Here is a 21,495-nt window from a genome sequence, read left to right on the forward strand (position 1 = left end):
AAGATTTGGAAAGAACAATTATGAGAAGAGAGGGGTGATAACCACACAATGGAAAGAACAATTTTGGGAAGATCTTTGGTGGGGTAACCAAACTTTGTGCTCTCAATTTGCTGATCTTTATAGAGTTATTTCTATGAAAAACCTCATTGTCTCAAATGTCCTTGGCAATTCCTTTCCACTATCTTGGAATTTTAATTTTTGCCGCAATCTTACTGATTCAGAAATTGATCTCCTTCAGAGATTAATGTCCTCCCTTAGTTCAGTGCTTTTCTCTCCTTCTTTGGCAGATTCAAGAGCGTGGTCTTTGTCATCGTCAGACTTGTTTTCAGTGAAATATTTTTTCTTGGCCTTGTCAAAAGTCTCAAATCCTATCTTGTTCCTTCCGGCCAAGTTTTTGTGGAGTTCAAAAGCCCCTTCAAAAGTTAAGGCCCTCGCTTGGTTAGTAGCACATGGGAAGGTAAACACCAATGATAAGTTGCAATTGAGAAGACCCTACAAATCCCTCTGTCCTCAATGGTGCATTCTTTGCAAAGGAAATGGAGAGTCGATCGACCACCTTTTTCTTCATTGTCCTGTTACCATTAGACTCTGGCACAAGTTGTTCAATCTAGCAAGGTTGGTTTGGGTCCCTCCAAGGATTTTTGAGGACATGTTGGTTATTGCTTTTAAAGGCTTGGGGAACTCATTAAGAGGCAAGACACTTTGGCAAATTGCTTGCCTTACTTTGGTATGGATGGTGTGGCAAGAGAGAAACAATAAGATCTTTGAGGATAAGGGGAGAACGGAAGAGATGTTATGGGATTTGATTTTGTTCTATTCCTCTCTATGGGCTTCTTGTTCTGCAGCTTTTAGAGGAGTTCCTCTAAGTGTTTTACAACTCAACTGGATTGCAATTTGCGCTTCAAAAGTTTGAGAATGTTGGGTTTTCTCTTTGTTTTTAGATTTCCATTGTTGGGAGTTTTCTCTTTTGTTCAGTTTGTGTAGGAAGGACCTCTCATACTTCCCTTAGTTTCTTCTCTTTCTTTTGTATCTTTTCTTTCTCCTGTATCTTTTCTTCTATTAATATATTTTTCTTCGTTTCTGATCAAAAAAATAATAATAATAACTACACAATGGAAAAACTGAAAAGTTACTCCAAAACATGTGATCAAGGTTCATTTTGACTTGTATATTACTATATTAAGAGAACTAGGCTCTTACCATTTTGGCCCCACTTGGTTCATAGAATGCAATGAACAGCAATGGGGCACCTTGAGGTATACATTCCTAGCATCAATATCTTAAGAATCAACTATTCCCATTTTAGTGTTTAGATCCTGAACAATTCTACAAGTAGAGTGTTTCTATTGCCACTCAATTTAATTTGTATAGAAACTAAAATTTGGTCACTTTCTTAATACCTTCGTTTATAAGTAAGTGTATAACTATGATACCTGGATCCTCCAACTTCACCTAGCTTGGCCATGTTGACACGACAGAGTACAGGTATGTCATCCTATGAGAGACTCTGCCTTGGATCTGAACATTTGATTTTAAATGATTTATTTTTTAAAATTAACTTCCTCAAAGGATAGCTATATTGGAAAAGAGAGTTTGTTTGAGGTGAAATTTTATAAAAATGTTTAGAGGTGAGAAAGAAAAAATAAGGATAAAATAGAAAAGAAGATGAGCATAAGGATAAAATAGAAAAGAAGATGATTTCTTATCAAAGATATCTTTTTTCTTCTATTGATATTTACTTGATATTTTTTTATTTTATCCTTGTATCATGTCATACCCAAGTGTCTATCTCTGTTATTGAGACCTCTTTTTGGTCGAATCCTCAAATCCTAAAATTTGTAGGTGTAAAGGATCAAACAACTAGACACATATCCATACCCAACACCTGCACCGGAAAACCATACAACATAGGTCTATAAGACTGAAAATTAGAAAGTTAGTGATGGATCTAAAACAATGCAAAGTTCTGCACAAAGAGATTTTCATTAAATTACATAATTAAATTTTGTAATATACACCTTATAAGATTTTCAAAATAAATAATGGTTTGATGTGACAGGATATGACATATAAGCATGATTTTAATTATATTGCATAATCACTTTTCCTAATTTTTTTTTTTTTTTTATCTCTTTCATTCTCTTCATCTTCAACTATATCTTTTTAGGGAAGTCAGAATGTTAGATGAGGAGTTATATATCCCTTTTTTGGGGTCAAATTTTGAAAATTTGGCCTAATTCTGCAGAGTGAATAAAAAATTTGACTAACTTTTATTTGAGTAGAAAAAATAAAAGAGAAAAATTGTTCAAAAGTATTAAATTTGAGTATAGTCCTTTGACAAAAGGAAAAAAAAAAGTTTCAATTCTTATTTAATATAAAACAATATTTTCAAATGATTCTTCAATTATAAAGGACAAAAATAGGATTACAAAATTAAGGCATAAAAAAGCATCTTCAAAATATGGAAATTATTATGATTTTGTATTTTTGAGATTGGATATTTAAGGGTATGTTATAATTGTAAATTATAATAACTATTATTCCACTTCAAGGGTATACAAATATTACCTCCTTATATAGAGTTTCATTACCCACTTTTTTTTTTTTTTTTTTTTCTGATAGGTAGTTTCATTACCCACATTTAGGGGTTATGGAATGAAATGGAAAATCTACCATATATTGGTTTGCATGAATCACAAGAATTTGTAAATGAAGATTGCTTTCTCATTCCTATTCCTTCATTCCTCAAACCAAATGCAAACTTAAGGTGTTGCCAAAAAATTTCATCTTTATTCCCTAAAAAAATGCTTGGTAGAAAAATTACCAGAAGCCACAAATTAGGTATAGAAACCTTTAAACACTTGCTAGTACTGCACATAAAAATTTTAGAAAGGGAAATGAATCATTTTAAAAGACAGGTATAAGAACTGGCTCACTAGATGAGTAAGAATGATGGGCTGTGGGAAACAAAATATTCAAAAATGAGTCTTACAGAATTAGGATGCTAAGATGGACGAGTCCTGAACAGCCAAATGAGAGAATATCAGACACAAAACTAAAAGTAGCACCTGATAAATACAAGATGAGGGAATAACGCTTATGATGGTTCAACTTAGTCCAAGAAATGCACCAATAATAATGATTCAATGTTTAAGGGGTTCAAATAGGAAGCAGCAGACAAAATTGAACTTGAACTGAGGTAGTCAGAAAAGATGTGATCATTTTCAATTTAAAATAATACAGTCAGGTGGTAACAAATAGCCATATCTTTGCTTCCAAATAAAGTTCTTTTTTACATATTCATTCATTTACATGAATTAGAAGCTTCTTATAAAATTTATGCCTTCTCTGTGACCTGTCAAACCCTTTTAGTTGCTTGCACCTACTAAAACCCATACTCATAACAAAGCTTTTTTCCATGGTTGTGACAACTTCCTTCATCCAAGTGCATGAACGCTAATTCTTACCAAACTTGGAAAGCAAAGATGACTCCACATAAATCCAATTCCACAAGGCCAAGGCATTCAAGAGTATTCTACATGGACTTGAGTACTGAATGTTTTTTTTTTTATAAGTAAAGGATATGCATTAAAAAGGCAAAACGCCGCAAAGCATACAGGAAGTATACAAGGCAGCTTAGGCCTCAAAAAAACAAAAACAAAGAATCACCTCCCTTTAAGTGGAAGCTATCCACTCTAAAAAGCCTATAAGGGAGGACGCCTCCTCACCTACATACAATTTGGCCCAACTCCACAAATTACAAACAAAAAAATTCTTTAACTTTTGAACATTCAATATCACCCCCCCCCCCCCCCCCCCCCCTTAAAGCTAATCTATTCCTGTCCTTCCACACCGTCCAAAAAATACACAACGGAATGGCATCCCATATCTTTTTCCTTTTCTTTCCCACAAACGATCCCCTCCGACTAGCTAAAACCTCCTTTACAGTTTCTGGAAAAACCCATTTCACATCAACTAAACCAAAAACAATATCCCATAAGGCTCTAACCACTGTACAATGTATAAGGATATGATTTACACTTTCTTCCTCACAGCCACACAAGAAGCAACGGTTTGGCAGTTGAAATCCTCTTCTTTGAAGTTTATCCAAAGTTAGCACCTTTCCCATGTCACCTCCCAGGCAAAAAAAGCAACCTTAGTTGGCACCCTTGCCACCTAAATACTTCTTGAAGGAAAACCTATATCATCATACTTCGCCAACAAACTATAAGCTTCCTTGACCCTAAACTGACCACTTTTTCCCTTCCTCCACATAACTGAGTCTTCCTCCAAGGAGGGTTTGAAACCCCTCAATATGTGGAGAAAGTCCCCAACCAACTCCAACTCCCAATCATTGAAGTCCCTCACAAAATGAAGGTTCCAATTTCCTTGACCCGAATTTTGATCCCACATTTCCTCAACCGTTGAATTCCTTTGCACAGCCATACCAAAGAGATGAGGGAAACACTGAGACAATGAAGCTTCTGAACACCACACATCTGTCCAAAATCTGATCATGTTGCCTTTCCCTACTCGGAATGTCATGTTATCCCAACACTACTCCGATTCTTTCCAAATCTCCTTCCAAACCCCTACTCCAACCGCCCCATTTGCCTTTTTGGGCCTCCAATCAAGACCCTCCTGCCCATACTTCACCTTGATCACTTGTCTCCACAGATTATCTTTGTCACAGGCATACCTCCATATCCACTTACCAAGTAAAGCTTTGTTCAACAAAGCTAGCTTCCTAAGTCCTAGCCCACCTTTATCCTTGTCTGTACATACCACCTCCCAATTAACCAGATGAACTTTTCCCTCCATATTTCCCCCTCCCCACAAAAAATCCCTTTGCAATTTCTCAATCCTTCTAACCACGATCTTGGGCATTCTGAAAATAGACATTTGATAAATTGGCATGCTAGCCAAGGTGCTTTTTATTAAGGTGACTCTTCCTCCTTTAGAAATATATTGTCGTTTCCAAAGAGCTAGTCTCCTCCTTACTCTCTCCTCCACCCCATCCCATATATAAGGCGCTTTGTTTGGAGCCCTTAAAGGAAGACCCAAGTACTGAGAGGGTAAAGACCCCACCCTGCAACCTAGCTCAACAGCCAACTCCTCCATCTCCATCACCTCTCCAACTGGAATGATTTCACTCTTGGCTAAATTAATCCTTAGCCCTGAAGCCGCTTCAAACCAGAATAAAATCCAACTTAAGTGAGTTAGATGATCCTTTTGGCCTCACAGAATATAATTGTGTCGTCAGCAAAAAACAAGTGAGAAATGTTCATTGGAGGACCACTTCCACCCCTTATGTTGCATCCTGATAAAAACCCCCCCTCCACAGCTCTCCTGATAAGAACATCTAGCACTTCCATCCCCATAATGAAGAGGTAAGGAGACAAAGGATCCCCTTGTCTAAGTCCTTTAGTGCTAGGGAAGAAACTTGCAGGCACTCCATTAACCAACACTGAGAATTTAGCTGAGGATATGCAACTCCACATCCACCCCACCCACTTAGACCCAAAGCCCATCTTTTGTAACACCTTCAACAAGAACTTCCAGTTGATGCTGTCATAGGCTTTCTCTATATCCAATTTGCATATAATACCCTTTCCTTTTTGTTTCTGCCACGTGTCTATCACTTCATTTGCAATTAAAGAGGCATCAAGGATTTGTCTTCCCCTCACAAAGGCATTCTGAGAAATGGAAACCACCTTACCTACTACTTTCTTCAATCTATTAGCTAGCACTTTAGCCAACAACTTGTAAAGCCCCCCCAAGACACTAATAGGTCTGAAATCTCTAAGATCCTCAACCCCACTTTTCTTGGGAATCAATACCAAGAAAGTATTGTTGAGACTCTTGAGGAAAGAGCTGTGATCGTAGAAGTCTTTGAACATTTCTAAAATCTCCTCTTTAATGAACTCCCAACAACTTTGCCAAAACGCCATAGTAAAGCCGTCCGGACCGGGGGCTTTATCCTCATTCATCTCCATCAAAGCCACATGGATTTCATCTTATGTAAAGGGCCTCTCCAAGTTCTCAGCCTCTTGTAGGCTGATCTGATCAAACTGAAGATTCCCTATGTCCGCCTTCCACCCCATATCTTCTGAAAGCAAACTTTGAAACTCATTAGCTATTCCTTCCCTGATTTCCTTCTCCTCTATCAACCACACCCCGTTGATCTTTATTATCTCCAAAGAGTTATTTCTACGGTGAGCGCTTGCCATGCGATGAAAGAAACCCGTGTTTCTATCCCCCTCCTTCAGCCATATTTCCCTAGAGAGCTGTCTCCAATGAGTTTCCTCCATAATCACCCATTTTCTATAATTATCCTTTGCCTCTTTCTTGAGCTCTGTTTCCTCCACAGTCAGAATTCTTTCACTTTCCTCCCTATCCCAGAATTCCACTTGCTGCAAGGCTAAGGATTTGTTGCTCTCCAGCTTTCCAAATACTTCTCTATTCCAAACTTTCAATTTCTGTTTGATTTCCTTCATCTTAGTAGCCAATCTGTAACTAGCACTGCCCCTAACCTCAATCCCTTGCCCAGCAAGATCATTGAAGCCCTCTACCTTAAGCCACATATTTTCAAATCTGAATGGAGTCGGGCCCCATCTTATCCCCCCCACTAACGTAATTGGAAAATGATCGGATACCGAACGGGGCAACCTACACTAATTAATCCCATTGAATTGGTCTATCCAACTAGGGGATACTAGGAACCTGTCCAATCTTGCCCATGCCTGATTGTTTTGTCCCCCATTCCAAGTAAATTCACCCCCCTGAAGGGGAAGATCCACCAGCCCCAGATCATCTACAATTTCAGCAAATTTCCTCATTGCTGAATTCATTCCCCTCTGGCTACTCCTTTCCCGCGGAAACAGAGTAATATTAAAATCCCCCCATATACACCAAGGGTCTTCCCACAGCCCTCTGACCAAACTCATCCCATTATGCATCCCTTTCCACTTTGGAGAACAATCCATACACTCCCGTAAAAATCCATATAGCCCCATTTTCTACGTTCCGAAATCTGCAAGATAACGTAAACTGACCCTCTTCCCAATCTAGAATATCCAAAGTCCTTTTATCCCAGCATATCAAAATTCCTCCCAAAGCCCCTTCCGCATTCACAGCTTTCCAAGCTAGGAATCTTCCGGATCCTAAACTTCTCGCAATGCTGTCCGACATAACTTGAATTTTTGTCTCCTGAATACAGATTACGTCCACCCTCTGGTTCCTTATGCACGTCTTAATAACTTTTCTTTTAGAGCTATCATTTGCTCCCCTCACATTCCAACTCAGAATTTTCATCTTCATTGGGCAATCACAATCTGGCGCCCTTTGCCCTGTACCGAGCCTTTCTATTTAATTCCCCCCTCATAATTAATGGAGCATTCCAGTCTTTTTAACTCCCTTTCGAATTTAGATTTTTCCAGTAGCTCTTTACTATGGATTTTCTCCCTTCTTTTTCTGGTTTTGGTCAGAAAATTCAGGATTTCCTTCTCCAACCCCTCCGTGGAGAAGCCCAGGAATTGGCTGAATTTCGCCAAACTACTCTCCTCCCATTTGCCCTCCTGCTCACCTCTCTCTGTTTGGGCATCAAAAATATCTCCGACCCCAAAAATCCCCCTGCCCTTATCACTGTTACTTATATTTGCTCCCAGTTCCTTACCTCCATTGCTTCCTTCATTGCAGCCCTCATACACCATTAACCACATTGAATTATCAGCCCGATCTTCCTCATTCCAGTCCCCAGAATGATCGAAAAACTCCCCCCCGGGAGTCCGATCAAAAGTAAAAGAATTGAGATGAGAGGTCCCCAAAACCCTTTTCCCCCAAGAGCACAAACCCATTCCATACCTCATTGACTCCTCTTTAAGCGCCTTATCCGTTTTTGATATCCTAGCCACTCCATATAACTTCCTCAAGTCCTCAGCCTCCCGCGCAACAAAAGGCTCTGGCACATGAGGATTACCTGGAACGGGTCCCGTCGACAGAGAATCCTTCTTCTGAGGGTTATTTTGATCTTGGGCTGCTGAGGAAGTTGGGCCTTCCCTTTGCTTTACAACTAAATCAGGACCTTTGTTTGACAATTGGGCTTTTGGCGACTCTGGGCCTACAATAGAGCAGCCCACTTCATCACGCCTATGCGGCGGGCCTGCTTCTGGGCTAGCAGCCACACCTTTCATCTTCAAGCCCATAACTCCGCTCTTCAGACCAGGCCCACCACCCCCTCTTGGCTCCTTTGGGTTCACAGATGGGCTTAAGAGGTGCAATGCACCAGTTGGAGCCCAAGACCTGGATGTCGGGCTTTGAAATACAACCCAACCCGATCCAATCCCCTACTCACCCGTCCCATCATCTGACGAGTGCAGGGTCTCGAGACCCACGCTCACCCACCCCTTCCTCACTCGCTTCTCCGCGCGTGAGATCTCCTCACCCCTACCCTCACTGTTGTGACGACCATCATTTTGTCTGCAACTCCTCCTTATCACCGGACGACATTCCCACCATAAAGATACAGCATAGACCTCCTCCTCTGCTTCAACTTCCAGGACACTCGGTCTAGCTTCGCCTCTCCCTTTCACCAATATTCTGGCCCACTAGAGCTCGCCCATCGTTTTCGTTTGGTCGTCGACTGTGATAAAGCCGCCACATTCGTCCCCCACCTTCTTCAAGACCTCTGGGCTCCAAAGCGAAACTGGGAGCCCAAATAATCTCACCCAAATTTCCTCTGTCTCTTCCTCCTCTGTCCAACATCCACTCCTAGGACTCCAGAAATCCAGCCCTAACTGAATCCCATCCATCGTGCAATTTCCTGAGGATACAACACTACGGGCCTCTTCCAAATCTTCAAAGTCCAGCAAAACCCTTCCCTTATCCAACTTAGCCAGCCCTAAGCTACCCTTAAGCTCCCACAATTTTGCCCAAAGCTGTCCCACCTTCTCAAGGTCATCATCTCCCCCTGAGTTGTCTTTCCTGCTCACCACGACACAATGTTCCAATTTCTTTAGCAATTCTATTGATTCCTCCCTTTTCACCTTCACTGCGATTGCGTTTGGGTTACCCGACAATGCTCGTTTTGCTATTGTTGCATACGATCTCCCCCCAACAGTCTTCCCCATGTCCTTTCCTTCCTGGGTTTCTGGTCTGCTACCAAAAGAGCCTACCATCTGGTTAAGCTTCTCCGCCATGATCATCCACCCCCTTTTATCCCTTCTGCCTCTCGGGATGAAGATACAGAACCATTTCTTCTCTAGATCAGAGACCCCTAGCCGAATAAATCCCCCCACTTTGTTTTTTCCTCGTGACATGGAATACATTCGGCCCTGCTCCTTCCATTCCCTTCCCCATCTTGCTTCTTTCTCATCCTTGATGCAGAGATTCAGGCCTTCCAAGAAAAACCCTAGACTGTACGCTCCCAATCGCACCCATGACGAAACCCCTCCCTTCTTCTCCACAATGAGGACCTGGATTTTTCCTTTTCTATCTTCCCCAATAATCTCGAACGCCTTGGATTCCACTATGAAGCTGCACTCCTTCCTTCTGCTTCGCGGCGCCGACCCCTCCTCCCCCTCCTCACCATCGCACTCGTCTACGCACTCTCTCTCGACTTGAGTACTGAATGTTGAATGTTAGAATGTACCAAGGTCCCAACTTCATCAACCCCTAATGTTAGGACAGTGAGACAAACCATATACAGGAATTTTCCTCAGGAACTTATACTTAATAAGAAATGTGTACCCCACTCTAAAATCTTCCCAAGTCATTCTGCATTTGCTACCAGGTGTGTTGGATGTATAACCCAATACATATTCAAGTTCTTTTGTATCAGGCTATTAAACCATTCTGAAGATTTTCTTACATATTTTTTATGAAACCACCAAAAGGAAGTGTTTATTCTTCCCTTCTTTTTGTTTCCCCAAATTTCTCAAGATGACTTCTTGTGCTGTATAAAAAGTAGCCTCCAAAATACTAAAACCCTTCCTGATTCTTTCTGCAGTCACTTTGGAATTCCTCTGAATCATTACTGTTCTTCCATTAGATTTGTTGATATTTAATTTTGCTCCTACGTATGAACCTATAGATAGGTATCATGAATGCATTTTGATATGACGAGTGATACATGTAGACAGTCATGAGGCCATGCCAAAGATGGTCCTACGCTATGCAGAATTATTGGGATAAAGCCACATGCCACTCCATCTCCAATTGGCTCCATGGTCATCTTTCCCAAATCTCTTCCCATTCTAAGACATGGTATGTAGATGGCTCTTTCTTAGGTGAATGCTCAAACTCCTAGGAAGCCCTCAATTTGTGGATGTTTTCCTTGTATTCTTATCCATCTCAAAATGGAAAAGTCATTTTATAAGGCGACTGAAGAGAACCCCCACCATGATAAGGTGGGAGGTTGTTTCCACATCCACGCCTCCTACACCTCCCTTGAAAATCCTTATGAACATAGAACCAAAAAGGCTACACTATTTCCCAAGTCGGGACCTGGGATGGTTTGAAAAGCCCAAAACAGATTTGCTACACCTTAGTGGTGGCCTCAACCAGCTCCACTATCAAGTACACAGAATGGTTGAAGATTCTTGATTTGGCATCAGAGTTGGAGGTTCATTGAAACAAGAATAGCCTGAGCAATGACAGAACTCTTTCAACCGGAACAGGAGGGAAGAGGACTACCACTGTCCATGGGATAGATGTAACTATCACCACATTCCTCTCCAATAACTGGTGGTCCACATGGTACCATTTCATTGGCCATGGGTTTGTAGACAAACTGGTAATCATTCTAAACCCCCTATAACTGGGTCTAAGAGCTTATTACAAAAAGAAATTCAATTTTGCAGATTTGAAATTTCTAGTTCAAAAGCCCACTCTTTGAATTCTCCACGATTCTACACTCACCCTCATGAGGCTATTCCCAATTTTTCCAATCCCCTCTCACTTCCCACTCTGCTTCACTTTTCTCTAGGATTCAGACACCTCAACACCTATAATGGATGGCCTCCTCTAGAAAGGACCTTATGCAAATATATTCATAATCAGAGCAGAAGAATGGGATGTCTAAAGGATTTTGACAACTGATATGATATATCATATATCATCTAATAACATTCTAGCGGTCAATCAACATTTGGTGAATTTAGAGAAAAAATTGTCTAAATCCTCTAATAAAGAATGAATATGCAACAAAACTATATTAGCTCAAGCAACTAGATGCACCAGAAGGAAAGAATTGTGAAAATAGAGGTCAAAACTTGTGATCCAATTTCTATAATCTATATTAATGAAAAATGCAGGGATTGTATGTGAATCTTTAAGCTTCAGCAAGATACTGATGTAGATATCATTACCATTAATGAAAATCATGAACATCTAAAATCTCCAATGGTTAAACCTATTTGCCACTAGTCAGTAACAGGTTTTTAGGTTAAGTGCAAGAAGCAAAGAGTATTAAGTGCAAAAATCAAAAAGTGACCTGCAAACAGCAATGCCCTATGTAAAAAACCAACATGATACATCAGTGAAGAACATTAATTTCAAACAACACATAACAGTAGCATGCATCAGCAATCTTATTAAAAATATGGAGCAAATCATCTATCCACTTGTGTTTCAGAAAGTACCTCAGCAGCTTCTGCGGTAGATGAAAGATATTGATAATAATAATGGCGTAAGGCATCCGGTACACATGCAGGTGTATTCTGCCAAACATCTAGGTTTTGGTCGATAACCTGGGATAAAAGTATTGAAAAGTTAATATTGCGTCTAAATCTTGTCTATATAAAAGTACATGTGTACATGCATCCAGACATGTTATGTACAACTAAAATTCATGTTGCTAATTATGACTTCTTAGAACAGTGAGCCAATGAAAAGTACATGCAAAATCCAAAATTTTCTATGATTTCTTTTACTTGATTTTATTTAATATACCAGGAATTATCTGGATTGGTGTTGGGAAGACCTAATTGAATGAAAAATAAATTAAATTAAATTAAAATAAATCAAGCTAATGGATTACTAATTGGATTGGCCCAGCAGGACAACCCTGAAAACCATTAGTTTACCAGGTTTTGGGTTTTTTGACCACCTCTGATAGACAAAGTAGTTTCAAATAAAGACTACGAATTAATTATTTCATGTCATAATATACTTTACTCAAAGCAGTAAAGTGCTTATTACAATAGAATAATATTCACAATTCTCTTGTGTTTATATAAATTTATTTTATATCTTTGAATCATACTCTGTCTGGATTTGAGTTAGTGGAATGACACATAAACAGTGGCATGACCTTTTACAGTCAACAGTAGCAAATGTTAAACACTCATTTAAACAGGTGAGACAAGGAAAAGAAATTACAAAAAATGCAAGGGGCTTAATAAGAAAGAAGTTATCTCCTCTCCATGTGCACAGAAACATTAAATGAGAGCACTGTTCTTAAACTGGACATGACACTTGATGGTTAACTGGTCAGTTTTTCTGATCCAAGCTAACCCCTATAATGGTTCTTCTAGGAAAACTGACCATTTCATCATAACTCATTCAACCCAAGCAGTTGACAGAAGTCACAGAACCAGTCAATCAGAATGGGTGAGGGCTTACATAATCGCCCCATTTCATGTGAAGCCCATAGAAAAGCAGTCTTATTAGAAGTCATATCTTTCAAAAGATCACAACTTTCTCCAACCCATCAAGTATCAAAAGGTTTTAAAATTACTTTTTCGAAAAGACAAGTCAAGACTGGAAATTTAATTGCTTTAACAGTCTAAAATTGTCAATGAAACTGCATTCTTTTAATTAAGAACTTAGTAAAAGAAGTGCCAATAAGGGAGCAAACACTAATACACAGGGGTAATACAACAAGACACCAAAAAATGAAAGAAAATCATGCCAGCACTAGGATTTCTAAAGAAAGAAAGAAGGATAAACCTCCCCCCTTAACCCAAGAAAAGAGGGACTTAAAAGTCTTTTACTCTTAACAACTAAAATCTCCTCCCCACCTCAGCCCAAAAAGCTTCCTATTATGTTTCTCCCACATGCACCAGGACTTGCTCAGCAGCGCCAAATTCCAAACTTTCCTATACTTTTGCCTACAGAACTGCCACATTAGCAAACCAGAGCATCCCTCACACAGGAAAGCACTACTGATGTGATGCCAAAAAACAAGAAATGCAGTCCACAGGAAACTAGCCACCTCACAATGTAGGAGGATATGGGAATTAACTGACAGATTGTCCTGTGTACAGACAACGATAAGTGGCCCTAGTCCTGCCACAAATTTGGCCCTCCACCCATTCCTCACTGAGATACAGGTGAAACCAAGGAAGATACCTCAAACTTTCCACATGGCATGCTAAGGCCCAGAAACCATCAAAACTTGCCACCCACAAACACCATCCCACTTCCAACTCCCCAAAATTTTTCACGATCACTTACAATCACAAACCTGCAGAGCCACCTGTCTAACATGGATTTATTAAAAATAAGAAAATATAAATACCTAGGCCCCAACCTTCACAGGAGCACAAAGCATACACCTTCTCCTTAGGGAATCTTGCTGAAACATTCCCAAATGGTTACGAGCTGAAATCAGAATAAAAGAAGCTGAAAATCTGAACAAGAAACTGCATTTTCCACAAGTGAAGCCTCACCTTGAAATACTCCACCATCAAATCATAAACCAGTATGGATTTGAAAGAAGCACCCAAAGGTAATCCTATATAGCTAGATAGAAGCTTCCCCACCTTATACCTAAGCATACCTCCAAAGGCTTTGCATTGACTACATAATCTACCAGAAAAGTTTTACTCTTGTCCAGGTTAAGCCACAACTTGACACAGGTTCAATGCACAAACAAAACACACCCAAGGCACAAAACTCATCTCCATCTGCATCATGGAACAAAAGTCTTATCTGCAAATAACAACTATGCACTTCAAACCCTGTCTCAACTCCATCCCCAACATGAAACCATGGAAAGACCAACTTCCACTACCTTGGGATTAAAGAAAAGCTTAGCTCCTCCAAAACCAAAACAACTAAGTAAGAAGAGAGTTGATCCCTTGTCTCAAGCTCCTAGAACTTTAAAAAGGAACCATAGATAAATACTATTTTGCAACATTGAAAATCTAAGAATGGATAAATAAAATTTGATCCAAGAAATCCCCTGGACAAAAAACAATCTTTGCCAACAAAGCAAGAAATCCAGAAGAAACATGGTCATAGGTCTTTCCAATATCCAATTTGTGAACCAGACCTGCCTTGGAGCTTTTAATTTGGAACCATAGCTTCATTTAGGATTAGGAAGATATCAAGAATTTGTCTATCCTTGAAAGTTGAAATATGTTATTTCAATACAAGGCTCACCACCACCAACTTCAAAGTCTTAGTCAGCAACACTAAGAAAGTCTTTAATGTCCTCCATCACACCTCCTTTGAAGATCAACACTAAAAAATTAGCATTCAATCTCTTCTCAAACAAGCCCAACTCTAGAAAATCTCTAAAGAACCCTATGACTTCCACTCTCACTGTCAACTACTTCTGCTGCCAAAAATCTAAATTGAAACCATGTCTCCAATGCAAAGAGTAACACCCTAACTTCCTCACTCCTCAAAAGCCCTCTTTAACCCCTCCCCATCCTCCTCATAGATGAATACAACGTTAACTGCTCAGTGCCAGGTCTTCTAACCCCCTTAGTTATTATACAAATATACAAAACAGGAAGCCACCGTTGACCTTGAGAACCAAATGCCATCAATCATGATCCTGCATATATGATTAGACTTTTCGCAGGCATTGGTGGCTTTATGAAAAAGTTTGGCATTCCTATTCCCTTTCTTAAGATACAGAACACTAAATTTCTTTCTCTAACAAATTTTTAAAAATCTACTATCACTTTGCACGCCACTCGCACCTCAGTCCTGAAATCCACCTTTTCCTCAAAAATCCCATCCTATTGCAAGTTAACATGCAAACAAAACCACCTCTCATAATGATACCTCACCACATTATGATCAACCTCTACCATGGATCCTTTCAAAAATGTGTGTAGTCCCAAAATCCCCTCTAAATACCACTCTTTCATTCCCCTTCACAGGACTGTTAGAATGATGCTTCATGCTTCTTTATGTTGAATATTGAGAGTAGGTGAATCAGGAAAACAGAATCAACTCATCCTCCTTTTACAGAATCTGATTGCAGGATTTTTATTTTTATTTTTAATTGAAAAATGAAGGGGCGTCTACTTTTCTTTCATTGACTTGCAATGGAATGTACATAGAAGGTCAGTTATATCTCAAAATGCATAATCTGACTAAAAAAAGAATAACTACTAAAGATGCCTCTTATTCCACTCTAGACCAGATTTCCTAAGAAGCAACCATTAATCTTCAGTTTAACCCAACCTTCTGACAAAGGATTCCACTCAGCAGTGGTGGAAAAGGACTGTTTTCCTTTCACACACACACCAGAAAGCCCTTTCCAACTCTAAAAAATGCATATAAAGGGCAATCCTTTCTATGTAAAATGTCCATCGGGCCCCTTTCTTTTACAACCAGTACTTTAATAAATTTAATTTCAGATTTTTCCTGCTAAGAAAAGACCACTTTAAGGCTTTTTCTTTACCATATCCTTCTTTTTTTCAAGTGTCTTCTTCTTGCTTGATCCTAGAAATGACATTTATTCACATCTTCTGATTATGACGGAAATGCTCATTTGCTTTTAAAACAAATGAATGGATTTGGGTCTTTAAATATGGGCATGCCTTGATAAAAATCTAAAAACAAACTAATAATAGTGACAATAATAATAATAATAATAATATGAACACTGAACCAGCTTCATCTATGAGTGAGGAAGAAATTATAGTAAAACTTTTAGAGATAGTGAGAAGTTCTAGTAAAATTGTGTGTGTGTGTGTGTGTGTGTGTGTGTGTGTGTGTAAGAGAGAGAGAGAGAAAGAAAGAGAGAAGCATCCACCTCTTCATAAAATGTCATTGCAGTAAGCCGGTACCCTGCTAACAACAAGTATTCCTTTACAGCACAGTTAAGATCTCTACGTTCATTGTCCTTTAAAGGGCCCAAATCTGAGTAGGAAGCATCCCTCTTTTGCCGTTGAATATCTTGTCCATGATCTACAGAGACATCTGAATTTGACTCTGCAAAACACATCCAAATATAGTACTTAATAAACGAGATGAAGCATCAATTTTATGTATGTGCAGTAAATCATTTTTTACAAAAATTTTCTTAGTAAATAAGATGTTAAAATGAGTTCCCAAAAGAAAGCACAACCCTTATTTACCAAATGGGTGTCCTTTGTTCAACATGGACACAAGTTGTCTAACATGGAAAAACAAATTTGAGTATGGCAATGGACACTAACATGGGCATTAGTTTCCAAGGCAGAAAAAAGGCAACACTAGGACCCTCCATTTTATTTTACCAAACAATTTAAATGCACATTCGTGTACTTTTTAACTACTTGGTGGTTCCATTAATTTGAAAACTAAAACCTGGACTAACGTGCTCACTCAAAAGGATGCAATAAACTAGTTAATATTGATCACCGAACACAAAAAACATGTAAAACAAGATCAAACAAACAAGAACACATAATTTCAGATGTTGAGAAAGAAAACTTGAAAGCTTACTACTCGAGTTAGGAAGAAAGTCAGCTTTCTTCTCCAATTCAGTCTTCAGTTTCAAAATATCCTCTTGGGCTAAACGAAGCTCATACCCACTGATCGCCAATTTTTCCTCCAATGCTTCTTTCTCTTCTAGCAAACTTTGAGGATCTGCAACTGGCTCCCAGAAAACAAAACGCAGAAAAGATCATCATTTATGTTTTAAATTTAAGATGACATGGAGAAATTTATAATTTGCAATAATAATTCAAGCATCAACTAAAATTCAAGAATAAACAGTGAAGCAGACGTATGCAAACTATGGTGAATGATTAGAACTCACAGGGACACCACCAAAGACTGAGAAATCAACCATTTAAATTTAGAAGACACCTTATTGTATGCATGAATTCATTATAACACTAACTAGGATTGGCACAGCTTAGGCATTGGTAGGTGTTGGGCAAACACAACACCTATGTACAAAAATGATCGCCATGCTTTCAGGGTGTAGCACAAGAATACAAGTACTTTACTCATTGCAGTATATATTTCTTGAAAATGATATATAGTGACTTTCCTTTTTGGGGTGCCAGTCCTAGCAGAAGGCTGGGTAAATTTGACTTATCCATGTCATGTTATGTGATGCCTTTGGTTACATACTGGGAAATATGACAACTACAATGATATTTAGCCTCACCACCCATCCAGAGGCAATCTTTATCAAATTCTTTTTCCATTGAAGAGAAAGGAGTCTTGGTATTTATGAGGGCAGAATAAAACGATTCAGCGCATCAGTACTCATTTTCCAACCACCAAAACCTGCTTCTTTCAGAAAATGTTTCCTAATTTCTCATTTCCATTACTTTTCTGTTTTCTTCTTTCTCTTTATGTTTATACCCATCAATGGATTAAAAATTATATTTCTTTTTCATCACTGTGTGTCAAAACAATTTTGAAACAGTCCTACACTACAAAGTAGTGTTAGACGAGAAAAAGAAAACATGGACCAATCAGCCTGCTAAGGCTCAAGGAAAAACAGCCCCATTCTTTGAACACAAGATTATGCTGTTATTTGTCATATGTTAGATCACCATCTTTCTATGCCAAAATAAAAATCAAGCAAGGAAAATAAAAAATAAAAAAAAATGTGTTGCTGAATATACCAGGACATGAATGTTTCAGTCCAACGTTATTATAAGGTCACTAGGGGTATTTAGTAACCAATACATGACCTCAAAGAACAGATGAGGCGTAACGTTGAAGCCATTAAAGTGATAGTAAATGAAAAAATGATTAGAAAACACTGCAAACCAGGGCATTGTATCACAATAGAACCTGAACAGAGCCAAGAAAAGAAAAAAAAACTGTCACTTTCATTTATATTAATTCCCATCAATTTAATAGCAATTTTCAAATATACTAGGATACTTCACACCACCTTTTAACAGAGAAGAGAAGTTATCCAAATTATAATTAAGTTACTTCGAGATGAGGAAAGTAATGCATAAATTGTGATACCCTAAATGGACATTTGAAGCGAAACCACAACCAAGTCCCATGACTTCAATAAGGAAATGCACTTTGGGGTGAAAATAGGGCTAGGGTGATGACAGTGCTGTGTTGTTTGTTTCCAGTTGTGGTTTGTTGTTTCTCTTTTCTTTTGCTTGCCTTTTGGCACTATTTGTATACTCATGTGTACTTTTTGAGCCTTTGTAACACGCTTTTAATATATCTGCTTATTTTACCTATCAAAGAAAAAAAAAACAAAAAAACTGGGCTAGGGTGGTGATTTGGCATGAGAAATAGTGGGGATGGGGAGTGCTACTTTGTTTTCTCAAAATCTGGATCTATTCTCAGTTGCCTCAAAGACACCTTGTGAATGATCACAAGGTGTCTCTGAGGCATGCAGGGTTGTTATGGAAAGTTAAATTTGTAACTGCCCAAATGATCTCAAAGGGTCTCCTTTGAAGGAGCACCTTTTTATTATGGGGAGGAATCAGAACAAAATGCTATCTGTTAAATCCTATTAAAAGCGGTTATGTGGTTGTTCAGATAATTTGTTCCCAGTTATCCAGATTTGAGTTCAGTATCTCCTTCTAAAGTGGCATTTTTAGTTTGTTCAAAGGAAAGCGATGGTATCTTAACAATAGATCATGTGACATATTGAAAGCAGATTATCACAAAAGATTGTTACAGTTGCAAAACAGATCCAAGAATTTTGCCCATCTTCTCATTAACAGTTCAATCACTTAGCACCAAGTGTTCTCGACTTCAAGTTGACATCTATATCACTAGGCTCTATGGTGGGCCATCTCAGGCTAAACAGTTCTCATGCAAAGAAGGCATGGATGGTGGTCCCTGTAAATCTCACTTAGTTCATTTGGAAAGAATCTGATCAGATGATTTTCAAGGGGCTGATTTTCCCAAAAATAGTGTTATTCTTAGGTTTCTCGCAAGGGAATGTGGAAATTAATTTCTTTGAGTTCTAGGGTGGAATATTTGTAGAATGGTGCTTTTTTTTCCTTTTTTCTTTGTCTTCTTCTTCTTCTTCTCTCTCTACTCATTTTGCTTATCCAAACTATTTAATAAAGACAAAAAAAATAAAAAATAAAAAAGGATCAAGAAGAATAATCTCCAAGAGATAATAATGGGATTGCAATCTCCTGAGAACCTGTTATGAAACCTGACTGAAAATCAGTGTTAATCCTAAGATTCATTTTTTCCCACAAATGTGTACAAAAGTTTATGTATAACCACAAATGCCCTAATCTTTTGCTAGGCTAATAAAAATATATTAAAAGCACCAATCAAAAGGGAGCATACCCCTAGCATAAATGAAGTATGCAAAGGAGGGAAACAGTGAAAAGACACAACAAAAATCCACACTGACATTTCCACTTCTTAGAGCACAACCACAAAATTAAGTCTAACAGCACGAAAAACCCACTTGAAAACCATTTTGATGATGCTAGAAAGACTGGTGCAAAGGTTAAAACTAAGGAAATCCTCAAGAGATACATCTAACAGTTGCAACATTTCAAAGGAGTTGTTCAAATTGGCGCTCCTGCCAAATTGTCTCAAACTGGCATAGAGGAGTTGTTATTCAAGCCTTCCTTCTCTTCTTTCCACAAAACTCTCATACCAACTTGTTAGCAACTCTTTCACCGAAGAAGGAAGGGCCCGATAGATGTCAAAGAGAGATAACAAAAAGTGCGCCCTTAACCTTCCGATGATGAATGAGAAAGTGGTCAATTGATTCTTCTGCATTTTTACACATATAACAATAATTTCCCAAAAATTACCCTACTCTTTGTGTTGATCAAAGATTCCAACCCTTCCCAATGCAGCCTCCAAGTGAAGGATCCCACTATTCTTGGAGCTCAAAAGAACCACATTTCCTTTACAGGGAAAGACACTCCTCCATCCAACTCCAAAACAGAATAGAAAGATTTTACTGAGAATTTCCCACACCACAAAGCCATGATAAGCCAAGGGACATTTAGAAACACATAACCTCTATTTAGACTTACTTGATGTGCTGATGTGGAGTAGATTATAGACATAAATTTCATGGGCTTCCAAGTTAAATCAGTTCAAATGTTTCTAACATAAACCCAATTAACTTTCGTCATCAATCAAGTATAGATCAAACCCTAGTCTAATCCAATATCCTACGTTTAATGATCTACAACACTGTCATCAGAATCATGAGACGCACCTGCAGCAGTTCTACATATCTCACCCACATTATCAAAATACTAGCAGCCAATTCTCTAATAACGTTGATACCTAGAGCATAATATAGGCTTCATTGGGATCCCTTGAAGGACAAGATGAATGCTGATAATAGCACCATAAACGAATCTATTAAATAATCATCGCATTTTCCTCTTTTTTTGCGAGATCCGGACAGAACCGTACAATTTTGAATTCGACGATTTTCACAAATCACAAAATGATAAAAATTCACACCATAAGCCCTTAATTTGCCAGCTTTACAATTGGAACTGAAAACACGTTTCATTAATCAAATTCTTGCGTTATAAATGAGACAGAAAATGAAGCAGATACAGATTCACCAGAAACAGATCGTTCAATTAGAATCAAATTCCGTGCCGAAAGCAAGACGAGAAGTACCGTTTGGCAGCCGAGAAATGAAAGAAAAGAAAAACGAAAAGAGAACTAACCTCGGAGGGAGTTGAAGCGAGAGATCTGATCGGGAGGGAAGTGAGAGGGATCAGAGAAGAACTCCTTGAGGCGAATGGCCTGAGCTTCACGGCCATCCTCAAGAAGCTCGTGAAGCAGCTCGAACGCCGACAACAAGTATTTCTCCTCCAACAGAAAGTTCACCACGCAGTTGCACAATGACGCTCTCTCCACCACATCCATCGATCCCAATTCATTCCATTTCTCTCTCTATAAATCGTACACCAAGAAACTGGTTTTCTCAGAAAGCGAAGGCGATATTGGCCGTTGATATGGTGGACTTGCAGAAACGGATGCTTCGGATATTGAGATTATAATTGGGTTGTGGATCTACCTTCTGAGCATAAAAGTTTGGGGCACCGTCACGGAGGTCAACCGTTTGACCGTTGCTTGGGCTTTACTTGTTCCACTAAATTATTATTTTCTCAGACAATGGGGACAAGATAAAAACCATCATTAAGAGTCAGCCACGTGAGCAGTTTGTGCATGCGTGTCACTAAACCTGGACATGAGAGAGTGGGGATCAGCACTTGGCCTTCCGCATTTTGCCCTTCGGACATTAACGACATTGGCCACCAAAGGGAAAACCCATCCATTTTCTTACTAATGAGAATCAATATTTTGCTTTCATTGAAAGAGAAT

The 21,495-nt window shown here is 38.8% G+C and overlaps 1 protein-coding gene across 1 annotated transcript in view; it reads right to left on the bottom strand.

Annotated features, from left to right (window-relative positions):
• Window positions 1-21,207, bottom strand: part of LOC117929636 (RAB11-binding protein RELCH homolog) — a 31,651-nt gene extending 10,444 nt beyond the window's left edge. Inside the window, exons 1-4 of the mRNA XM_034849986.1 lie at window positions 20,835-21,207; window positions 16,672-16,821; window positions 15,998-16,176; window positions 11,640-11,747 (exon numbers count right to left, since the gene is read on the bottom strand). Of these exons, the coding sequence (XP_034705877.1) occupies window positions 11,640-11,747; window positions 15,998-16,176; window positions 16,672-16,821; window positions 20,835-21,036 (639 nt within the window). The 5' untranslated portion in view covers window positions 21,037-21,207. The remainder of the gene's footprint in view (window positions 1-11,639; window positions 11,748-15,997; window positions 16,177-16,671; window positions 16,822-20,834) is intronic.
• Between the last annotated feature and the right edge of the window lie 288 nt (window positions 21,208-21,495).

Source organism: Vitis riparia, chromosome 14 (genome assembly GCF_004353265.1).
Source record: "Vitis riparia cultivar Riparia Gloire de Montpellier isolate 1030 chromosome 14, EGFV_Vit.rip_1.0, whole genome shotgun sequence".
NCBI classification, from domain to species: Eukaryota; Viridiplantae; Streptophyta; class Magnoliopsida; order Vitales; family Vitaceae; genus Vitis; species Vitis riparia.